Source organism: Hippoglossus hippoglossus, chromosome 7 (genome assembly GCF_009819705.1).
Source record: "Hippoglossus hippoglossus isolate fHipHip1 chromosome 7, fHipHip1.pri, whole genome shotgun sequence".
Classification (NCBI taxonomy): Eukaryota; Metazoa; Chordata; class Actinopteri; order Pleuronectiformes; family Pleuronectidae; genus Hippoglossus; species Hippoglossus hippoglossus.
This window is the reverse complement of record NC_047157.1, coordinates 12,291,043-12,303,094: the sequence shown is the minus strand read 5'-3', so window position 1 is coordinate 12,303,094 and position 12,052 is coordinate 12,291,043. Positions and strand designations below refer to the sequence as shown.

General features: G+C 42.1%; 1 protein-coding gene across 2 annotated transcripts in view; it reads left to right on the top strand.

Annotated features, from left to right (window-relative positions):
* The window catches only part of LOC117764699 (thymocyte selection-associated high mobility group box protein TOX-like), a 77,834-nt gene that overhangs the window by 32,231 nt on the left and 33,551 nt on the right, over positions 1-12,052 (top strand). For both annotated transcript variants that reach the window (XM_034590686.1, XM_034590685.1), the window contains one exon: positions 5,533-5,592. In XM_034590686.1, coding sequence (XP_034446577.1) covers positions 5,533-5,592 — 60 coding nt within the window. The remainder of the gene's footprint in view (positions 1-5,532; positions 5,593-12,052) is intronic.

Here is a 12,052-nt window from a genome sequence, read left to right as displayed (position 1 = left end):
TCTTTTGTTTCACTATGAAATGCTTTCGACCAAATCACAACAAATGGAGCTGATGCTCATTAGATGTGAGCTGACAGATTTCACCATCACAGACTATATAACTATTTATTTAAAATCCTCAGCTGTACAGGTGATGCGGTTTGTCTTTAAACACTCCAGAAACGGCCCTTGAGGGAAATTTAACTCTGCCCCGATTATGTTTTCCAAGACCTCTGTCTAAATACTTTCTAGGATGGCTTCAGGCCAGCGAATTCCCAACAGAATTCCATCAAAATCCCACTCAGCGATACAGGAAGGTGCTCCGTGTATCTTGTCGTTATCTGATCGTGCCTGACGTCTGTGTGGTCCACTGACTGGAGCGCAGTTCAAATAAACACAGACTGGGTTTTGCATATGAAAATGAAGCATGCAGTCGATATAGGTGAGGATACATAAGATGTAAGGGCGTTGGTGGATGTGACCCCAGTGCTGCTGCAGCTGAGTGTGCACATGCAGTGTGTGCCTATAGTGTGTAGTGTGTGTGTAGGATCAAACTCTCACACCCAGGAAGAGGCCCTGTTTCCCTTATCTAACGACAACAGAGCATGTGTCGCCATGGCCACAGGCTGTGCTTTTTATGGGCTTTGTGTGCGTGTGTGTATGTGTGTGTGTGCGCGCGTGTCATGTTCATTGTTTGCCCATGTTCATTGTTTGCTCGGGGCGTGGTGCAAACCCAGAATTGTTACTATAGTCTCTCTTCTCTCCCTCTTCCTCTCTCCTCCTCCCATACAACTCTGAATGTCTATCTACTCCGGCTTTCTTTCCTTCTGTCTGTCTTTCTCTCTTTGCTCTCTGTCACTCTCTTTGTCTTTCACTCCTCTGTCTGTCTGTCTGCTGTCTGTCTGTCTTTCCGTCGTATCCTCTCATCTATCTTCGAACCGGCTGTGACAAGTTAGGCAGCATCAAAATTCAGCGGCACATTGTCTCAGGTTCAGGTTTGTTGGGTCGTTCCTACGGCTTAATTGAACAGAGGACGAGGGAGAGAGTAAGAGAGAGATGTAAAAAGAGAAATAAAGAGAAGAGGGGGGAAGATGAGCAAGAAGGGTGCTCAAACAGGCATACATATTGCATGAGTCCCCCCACCCACCACCACCACCACCACACCCTTTTCTTCACAGAATGGCTGTGTACTGTTCTGGGCTTATTAATTCCGCTCGGTGAGAGAATTATTTTTAGAGACTTGTGCTGGCAAAGGCTTTTAAAGTCACAAGTATTACACGTTCTGTGTATAGATTCCCTTTTATACATTGACAACTTCTAAAAGTTTGTTGTAGTTGTTCCTCAGTGTGGTGATGTTTTCTTTATTTGTTTTGTTCGCCTCTTTGTTAAAGACTTATACAGATGTTGCGATGGTGAACTTGAATGTTGATGAAATTTTAAATATATATTTTTTAATCTCAAACCCACCTTTTCATATATGAAATTATATGTCCCTTACTATACAGGCTATGATATGGCTTTAAAGCTCAGTGTCGGAGGATACTGTTAAAATGATGGCAATGGCCCTGTTTGTATAATATGTTATTAATATTATTATTATTATCTTATTCTATCATTATTTTAAGGCATTATCTTATAAGCATCTTTTTTTAGCTGATCAAGATGGATATTGCTCTACTTTATATATGTTTAGCATAATATATAACAATGCACCATATTTTATAAGACAATCCAATGCTTTGTATGTAAAATCTTATTTTGCAGTAAAGAAACCACAGCTGACAAATAAATATACTGAAGTAAAAAGTTCTATACATGGTACTAAAGAAAAATTTAGCTGTGCTTGAAGTAAAAGTAAACTTACTTTAGGAACAGGTACTTGTGATAAAACCTTCTATAAATAAAGATTTTTATAAGCTGTAGTTATTATATACATTACAATGCTTGTTGTTGATTGTTTCATTCGATCCCATCATCTATGTTATGTCAAATAATGCATAGATCATTGGTTTCTTAAATTTAAAGGTTACCTTATTTTTGTTTTTCATCAGATCATTTGTCTCTCTAATGACCGGACAGTTATGACATTACGCATACAAACAAGCAGTTTATCTCCACCCCACCCCCTTCACAAACAGATGTTGCCTCGCAGGCTTTACGAGGAGCTTATATGAATTGTCCATCAATCAAAGAAAAAGCTTCGGCGGAGTCTGTAATTTTGCCTCCGATCCTGCCATCAAGCGTCTCACCGGTGCACTCGGAGATGAAAAGATCCCAGCATTGTATTGCACCATTAGCACTGTGTAAATATTACATGTTTTCCCTGGATATGCTAGTTAGCATTACTTCCACCTTGTGGCTTCATTATTTTTGAAATGCTCTGCTTTGTCGATGATTGCGAGGCATGACCTAGTTCTGGGACTCACTCTCGCTCTGTCTCTCTCTCTCTCTCTCTGTCACTGTCTCTACTTCCTCACTTTTATTCCTTCATATACTCTCTCTCCGCCGCTTTTTCATTGTTTCTCCACCTCATTCTCTTCTCGCACTCAATCGGCTGATCTACGTCTTTGTCATTTATTCATTGTCTTTCTCTATTTACTACCTCAGCATCGCCTTCATCCTTTCAATCCCCCTCTTTTCCGTTACTCTCGTTCTTCTCCTCTCGTGTATGCATTCTTTTTTTTCTCAATTTGTCTGTCTTCCACGACCTATAATTATTTTTCTGTATTCCCACTCCCCTCCCTCCGCCCCTCCTCTGTCTTCTCTCCTTCTTCTCCGCGTTTTTATTCTCCTCTCACAGCAGCCCGTGTGTCACGGAGGGAAACATCGCGAGCAGTGGTCCCTGCTGAACAATTACCATGCAAAGCAATCCAAATAGAGATGTTTGCCGAAAACAACATGTGTGTAATTACTGCTTAATGAGGCCCTTGTCTCAGGCAGAATGCCCAATTAGACTGCCGATGAGAAAGCGAAGCCAGGGCCCAGCGAAGAAAGAGAGGGAAGAGGGGGGAAAGAGGGGTAGGGAGGGAGATGGAGAGGTAGAGAGGGAGGTTGCAACATGGAGAGAGAGAGAGAGGTGGGGACGATGGGAACATGCATGGGAGAGGAGACGGAGGAGAGAGGAAGAGGCAAGGTGGAGATGAGAAGGAGAGCAGAAGACGAACGGTGGGAATGAGTGAGAAGAGGAGGAGGGAGAAAGTGAGGAGAAGGGGAACATCAGAGAAGGGAGAAAATGATTTCTGCAGTAAATGTGGAGTAATGGCTGAGCTGATAACATTGAGCTCAGGATAAATTGGCATTTTAAGTGGGAGAGCGAGGTAGCGCAAAAGGAGAGCTATCAAGAGACGAGCAGGGGGAAACCGCTTTACATTGCAATATATGGGCAGCCATGTTGAAGCACAAAATGGCTGACCTTTCTGGGCTGTCTTTGGCCTTTTTGGCGGTTATTATATCACAGATGTAATTGGTGAAAATAAGCATTGGCTGACCTCATTTCTCCCTTTAGAGCTGAACGAACGAACAACAAGCACTCAAGCAATAATCAAAATGAGCTGAATTATAAGATGTGGCAGTGTTTTGTGGTTATAAATGACATTATTCAGCGATCGCACTCTCTTGTCACCCCAGAGGATCTCATCCTTAAGAAGCTCTCACAATGGCTTTACATCACACTGAAATCAAAGTGGATTTCAATGGGATGAATTTGCTCAGGCAGGAGAGGACGAGAGGCTCTCATGTGTGGAGCAAAGAGTTTATTGCAGATATGTCACCAAGGTCAACATCACTTTGGCCCCTCTCAGCGAGCTGCAGCCGCTTCTCGCTGCGGTTCAGTCAGGTGATAGATGCTGCCGTGCCTAATCAAGCACATCAGCATCTTTTTCCCCCGGCGTAGCTTTGAACAATTAGTCAGCATTCAGCTTCACTCGGAACAAACATGTATTTTTTACTGCTGGTGCGGGGCTCGGCCTAACTGTGAAAGGTGTGAACGAGGCTTAAATGCAGCGTACGTATTTGCAGCGCTGTTGTGTTTGATGTTAAATGTAAATGTAATCATTAGAATAACCAAGTGAATCCTCACAAGGGTTTCCATGATATGCATCGTTAACCAAGCGTTGCCCCAAGGCAGGCGCTCATTCCCCCGGCCTCTCTCCTGCGATAATGTACAGTAATTTCTCTTTCTCACCACTCACATGCTCATTTAGCTTCTTCGACTTTTTCCCCCGTCTACCAGTGTAGATATTAGATTTCACCCCCCCCGAGGAATTCTGCCCATTTCCGTCCATTAGTCCACCTTACAGTTGTTGGGCATTGTTTTGAGCAGGTATATCTTGATGATCCATTTTGTGCTCACTCATATCCAGTGCAAGTTTTTCTTTCAATGCCGTCGGTTGCTTTCTCCTGCAGGCACAAAAGCAGATCACCCCGAATGAAAAGGGCCCCCTATATCTTCACATCTGAGGAATTTGACAAGGAATGCTGTCTAGTTTGATCATGTTGTGTCTGCTCGTCTGTTCCCTGGTTTTCGGTGCACTGGTATCACGAAGAATGACCTCAGTCAACAAACAAAAAGGAGGCTTAGGTTGACATGTTGAGTTTCTGTGTGTGTGTGTGAGAGAGAGAGAGAGAGAGAGAGAGAGAGAGAGAGAGAGAGTTCATGAGTGTTATTACCCAGGCCAGTCAAGGTTTGTTCCATTTGCTGCAACTATGGTGTGACGAAGCTTGATGCCTTTGGAAGCCAAGGGCATTTCATAATATAGCTTTTTTCTTAACATGGTCGCTTTTTATCAGTCACCTTGACACTGCACAGGTTTGGTTAGTGAGCTGTTCGTGGGCCAGAATCTCATTTTCTCCGGGGCTACACTTAAAACTGGATCTATGTTTTCTTTCCATTCTTTTTTTCTTAATTTGGACTCGACTCAGTGCTGAGCTCAGTGGAGAATTCCTCTGGGATTTATCTCACCAACACATTAGAAATTAGAGCTCGCACGTTGCATGTATAGTCCTCAACCGGTGACCCGGAGATGTTTCCCAGCTCCCTTGGGGGTCATGGTCATTTATTGTTACGTGATTCCTCACCCTGTGTCAAACTGTGTTTTGGCACCTGCACTAAGTGACCTTTCAATGCCTGATTAGCTCAGACCTGAAGACACAGCAGACCCTTAACGTCTGGCACACACGTACACAACTACAGGGACAGACACACACAGCCTTTACTACTGTATGCACTCACAGATTCATTCACACTTATTCTCCCCCCCTCCACACACACACACACACAGAGGGAAAGAATGAGCAGAGCCCACAGGGAAGAGCCCAACTTTCGTCACTTTGCTCATGTAGCCTAATTACCAGCCCGCTGACGAACAGTAATTACCCACACTGCCATGCCACCACAAGGTTTAACCAAAGTGACAAAGTCATTAGTCTCACACTACAGGCCACCCGTAAAGAGCTTTTCTTCTTCACACCTTCCCCCCATAGTTTTTTTTTTCTTTTCCCCAAACCTCATTTTGCATAAAACGTTTATATCTCCTGTCTTTCTTCTGTCCACAGTTTGATGGTGACAACATGTATATGAATGACAATAACCAAGAGTTCCGTTCACCAAACCAGGTAAGGCAGCCCACTCTTTCTCCTGTCCACCCTACAGACCATATGAGTAAACTGTCATTATTATTACCATCAGTATTTCAGGTGTCTGCATTTAAGTGTGTAGCGTTGGAAATTAATAAATGTGCAAACTTGTTAGAAAAGGTTCTAATGAACTGAAGGTGTGAACTAAACTGGAATGTTTGACATCATTTAATTTATTTATTTTTCAACTGTGAATCCAGCCACTGTATGATTATTTTAATCATAACATATGTTTGAAGACCTTCCACCAATATGTGGAAAAGTACACGATGAACTCACATAGTTGAAAATGTGCTTCTTCCTGATCTATCATGTTGCCCAGGTTCCACCACTCAGGGCTAGACAGGCAGGATTGATGGAAAACAGATTTGTATCCACGCCAGCAGCCTTGCTCTGGTGATGAAGTGCTGTCAGTCTGTCTGTCTGTCACTACACCACTTTGGTTAAGCCCAAATATCTCAACGGATGCCGTTCACATTCACGGTCCCCAGAGGATGGAGGCTACAGATCTTTGTGATCCCCTGGGTTTAGCTGTACGACCACTAGCAAGTTGAGAACCACCATCAGCTCAAACATTTGATTTCTCCTAAACACCAGCTCTCAACTGTACTACCAAATGTCAGCATGTTAACATGTCAAGTGACGGCGGGTAAACACCCAACATGCTAGACATCCCCAGGTTAGCATGCTGACCTTTGCCTTTAGCTGAGAGCACCACTGTGCCTAAGTAAAGCCTCACAAAGCTGTCGGCATTGCTGTCGACTCTTAGTCTTGTTTTTTAATGTATCACTGTCACAAATCCACAGATTAGAGTAAGTCACTATGTTAGAAACTGTTTATAAACAGCTGGCTTTTGCCACACAGCATCAATCCAGTTTTACAACCCACCAGGATAGAGCGTGTATGCCTGAGGATTTTATGTCGGTTTCTCCAGGTGTAAGGAAATTGGCAGTTTGTCATATTTTGTTTTTTGTAGCTTTGTGTAAAGGCAAACTTGGCTATTGGACATGAGGCTAAATAGTTGAGTAGTTTGCCAAAAATCTCAATAACTACAATTAAATTAGTGGTATGGGTAGCTTGATCTATAAAGCATTAATGAATGTGACCCTCTCTCACTATTTAGGGGGAAAAAATTCCGTAAGTACTTTTAACCCTCAGACGCCCAAACCCCATTGGAAGGTTAGACAAAAACTCTAAAACCAAAAAGTGAGGAAAATTCTGCTCCAGCCAGGATCCATGATCCAAAGATCATATTATCATGTTGTATCTCTTAAATATCTGGAAAGTATGTACAGCATATGAACCCCCCCAACACATGTGGTTGGATTTTTTTTATTAGATTTTTTGAATTCTTGAAAGGTGTATGTTTGATGATGCACTGCACAAAATACTTTTTTGAGTGCTCTCTTCATAGAGGCACAGGACTTAATATTGCAGTGAAAGATTAAACAACCATAAACTGCTTGGTGTTCAGTGGGTTAATCTCCACAAATCATGTGCTGTTTGATAAATAACTCTCTTACCAAAGCACATTAACATATCATGTATTTTTAACATCACAGGGATTAAGACGTGTCATGTCAACCCAGTGAGTTAGTTCTCTGGGGCACTGGTCTCAGACTGGAGCTGTGCGGTCCGACTCACACAGTGACTGAGTTTGACAATTGCTCTGCCGAGGGCTCCCAGCTGGTGCATTAACACATGGCCAGACATATGGCAGAATTTGGAGCTCCAGAAATTTGTCAATCCGGCAGCGAGGCCTTCATGTTCTGGCTAAACACGACAATGAGGTGTTAGTCAGGTGATAGATGCGTCAATTGGTGCCTCACCGAATCCTGCAGCCAGACAGTCACAGGACAAGACTCGAAGGCTGAGGATGACGGGCACGCACACACGTATGCTCCCACACACAAACAAAAATACAAACACACTCACACACACATGCTGTAATAGGAAGTGACACATTGTTTTTCTGATATAAAGTTGTTCATAAGCTATAAGCATGTGTGCCAGTAGACGTTCCTTGATTTCAGTTTGTTTCGCTGTCATTCAAACTATGCATAAACCGAACCACATATTCTCTGTACATACTTTGACATAATGCCTTCTTTAGCCCTCTCTATGACCCTCAACATAACCATTGTAACTACCTAACTCCACTCATAGCGAAAACAACAACCACACAGTTTTCTCGTTATTCTGAATAATCAACAGATGTTTTAACTATTTTTAATGGAGCAACCTTCTACAAAGATGTTTTTTCTTTTTTTATAATAGACATAAAACGACCCTTTAAAATAAACCTACTCATAACATTAACCCTGAACCACATATTAACTCTGAGCAGCCCTTTGAAGAAGTGCAGACCAGTCCAAATGTCCTCACTTTCCAAAAATGTGCCTACTCGCAGGGTGTAAAACTTAAATTGGCCCTTGCCAAAGATTGATGAACAAGAACATATGTGCACATAAATACACACACACTAATAAACCCATACACACACATGCAGACTCTCATAAACCGCACCCCCCCTACACACACACACACATAGACTGTCATCCTATAGCCAAAAGGTTTTCTTTCTTTTGATGTAGGGATTGAGTGACTATAATGAGGGGTCGAGTGGGAGCTTTAGCAGCTTATTGTCTATTATAGCGCACATCACAGGCTACGAGGTCCATCCTTGTTGGCCACATTTCCCGGTGTGCCCTAATTAAGTCACTTTGCATGCGCACATGGGCGTGTGCTAATTGGTGTAAGTGTGCATCGCTGTAGCGTCTCTGCTGCAGCGGTCATGTGTCAATCATCAACACCCACTCCAGGTCTGCAGTGTTGTGTCAACAAATACCTTCTTAGCGGATAAGGCAATTTGGGCTTTTCAAAATATGTCAGTTGCAGTTGATGCTCTGTCAGTGCTGTCAAATAGGAGCTTACACACCAGTTGTGAGAGGCCCTCTGAACACAGGGTTCACAATCCTTCCAATCCTTTAATACAGCAGATTTAATTTGGACCCTGAAAGTGGGACGATGTGCGACATCTTTCTTAAGTTGCGAGTTGCATAAAGTGTCTAACTCGCAGCTGTTTTACAAACACGTAAGACGTAAGGCACAAGAAGTCGAGCTGAGGCAATTAGGTTTCTCTTTAGTGCAATCAAATAAAATGAATCTGCTACTATTTTGATAATTGAAGATTTTTCCACATCATATTTTCAAGCAAAAGTTTTAGATCTATCTAATAATTCCAGGAATCTCTGTGTGTCTATTTTGGGAACCGTTTTGTCGGCTTCACACTTGACATGTGTGTTGTTAAGGGCCCAGGGAAGTGCAGTGACGAATTCAGACTCGCGATAAGTTCAATATTCATAAATTTTGAAAGAATCCGACGATCAGTGACCTTGACGATCACAACAACAGCGTTTTCACCACAAGGGCTGTGATCACAACAGTGGCAATGACAACCGATTCTCCGGTTTGAGGTTCTCTGTACTGAGTTGAGCTTCACAGGAATGTTATTAGCAGGTGAACAGCACTTTGTGCAGCAGTGGTGGCTTCAGGGGTCAATTACTGCAGGTCTTTTTTTACAATTTCAGAAAGCAAGTTGCAACCATTATTACTCCAGGCCAAACAAACAGGCAGAATTAAAACGAGCTCTGCAGGTGTGATTGTAAAAGGGAGTTCTGTGGATTTATAGCTGTTTGTCAAACAAAACAAGAATTTAAAAAAAGGCTTCGGGCTCTAAGAACTTTTGTCATTTTATTTCCAGGATGACTAAATGATAAATAATCCTCAGATTGATAGATGTTGAAAACAATCATTAGTTACCCTCGAATGACAAAGCGAGTGGTGAACCCTGATGTTGAGATTTTGGCAGGTTTTCTTAGCATTAATGAATTCACAATGATAAACCTGCTGAAGTGGTTCACCTATAAATACCTTCAAAGCCACTACATGCAAAAGAACGTCTGCTTTTTCTTGTGCGACATGTAAAATTCATAGCTCTGCTTCTAGAGCACGAGAGTCAATCATTTCTTAATTGGTGTTTAATTGTATGCATTAGCTGTGCAGTGGTTTGTTGTGTATGGCATGCGTTTGAACTTACAGCGAATAAGACAAATTAGAGTTTTCAAGTATGGAATCATTTTCTACATCAATTTGAGATAGTGATTACTGTCTAATGAATATGACAAATACATGCTTACACTCTGCTCTGTGTAAATCTATCTCTCTCTCTCTCTCTCTCCCTCTCTCTCTCTCTCTCTCTCCCTATATATATAGATATATATCTCTATATATATAGAGATATATATAGAGATATATATATATTTATTTTTGTGTTCTTCATTTTTTACCCGAGCATCCCCCAGCTGTGTTTGTAAAAACAACATGCCAAAATGCAAGGCAGGACATTTTTTTACTGATTCTCTTCTGATTATTCTGTGTGAATGGAACTGCAGTAAGAGTTTTATTCTTTGCTCCGAGAGAAGGGAGGAGGAGAAGAAGAAAGAAAAAGGATTCAGCCTTAATGCAAGTTTTTAGCACATTAATATGCCCACACAAGCCTTTATATGATGTGTGCTTGTTAAAAAAGGTGCATGCAGCCAGAACAGAGACTCCTTTGTTTGCATGTCTGGGGTCTTCTGCAGCGTACACACTGAGGTAGCAGTTTGACACTGCCAGGAGATTGCATTACACATAACATCTCTGAGCTTTTAAAAAGAGAAAACCGCTAATCAGAAACAGCTTTAAAGGGGCCGTTTACTGTATGCTTGGACACAATCTGTCCATTCAAACAAGATGTTTTCAAGGCTTTGAATACTGTATGGTTTCTGTACACGAAATGCGTACAGGCTGCACATATGGCACTCCCAGACGTTTTGATGATATTGATGTTTTCCATTTGGTTAATCTATTGAGGATTCAGCCTCTATACACAAGTGTGGGTGGGTTATTTTGTTGATCAGCGTTGTTTATCTGCCCACACGCAAACATACAGAATGGATAGTTTGTTGAATTGAAGATTATTAAAGATCGGTGTGATCCCGATAGACTGAAAAAGGTTTGCTCAGCAGCGCAAGAGTTTTGAATCACGTACATGGCCTTGTCCGGGATCCTTGAAATGCTGCCCAACTATCAGTAATAGAGACATCGTCCTTCTGTGTTGTAATTTGACTTAAAGAAACAACAGCTCTTTATAACTTAGGTTATGTCTACCAAAAATGTTAAAATCAAATTGCTATAGCAACTGTTGCTGCTGCTCCTGTGTGGCACTGATGGACAGGATGGACGTGTCAGTCACAACCATAGACCTAATATGAAGCGGGACAATATAGTAGCTTCCCAAAAGTGAAGCCAAAGTGTCTTGATCACCACCTGGTGGCTGGTTGCAGTATAGGTCATACATTCCACCTCCTCCATATTAGTGGATGGGACATGGATCAAAATAAAAAGTCCAAAAGTTGTAGGTACAGCACTGTCAGAGCTGCACGAGAGTGATCACAGCCAAACTAAAATGGCTGCCTCCAACCCCGCCCACACAAACTCTAATTTTGCATAGTGGACATTGAGTGTTCGTCCTTTAAATTCGTATATCAGGCCTTAACTGTTTAAGTGGCTGTGCCGACTTGTACGTCCATGTGTATATTTTGTCTCTCTCCCGCTCGCCCCTGTAATCAGCCTTATGTGGCTGCATGAGCGTGTGTGTACATGAGTCTAGAGATGAAGGGAAACTAAACAGGAGGATTTAGAGAAATAACTGGTTGGAGATGGCGTTTCTAAGAGAAAACCAGCCAGTGGGAGGAGGAGGGAGAATTACTTCTGTGTGTTTTCTTCTTTTTCTTGTGTTGCACTCGTTGCATTGTGGCCATGTGAGGACCACTGGTCTTCAGAGAGGCAGCAAGTTTCAGCCTGTTTGTGCCTCCGTGTTTTCTGCTTCCAATTGTCTCGCGGAGCCCTGAGTCTGAGTCGATTTGGCCGGCTGCAAGAGAACAGTGGCTGATGGTCAGGATTAGAATAGAAACCTCACTTGTTGGATACAGTCTCTCTCTCTCTCTCTCTCTCTCTCTCTCTCTCTCTCTCTCTCTCTCTCTCTCTGTGTGTTTGCAGTTCCGTCTGTTTATTTTTGTGTATGTCTTAACTCTCTAACTCTCTAATTCTCTGTCTTTCTCTGTTATTTCACCCACGTTCATCCAACCAACGCCTTTCCTGGGAATGTATAAGGTTCTCACATACATCAGCTAAACTTCTTACACACAAACTCATTCATCCCCTCTCAGGCTCAGTTCACGTCAAACATTAATGGCTTATGCTTCAAACTAAACAACATGTTAAAAAGTATCAACCCGTACAAAAATAATGAAACACTGCACAGCAAATAACTGTGTTGTAAAAACAACTTTTTGTTTCGATATAAAAACATGAGTGACTTGGACTCCATAAAATT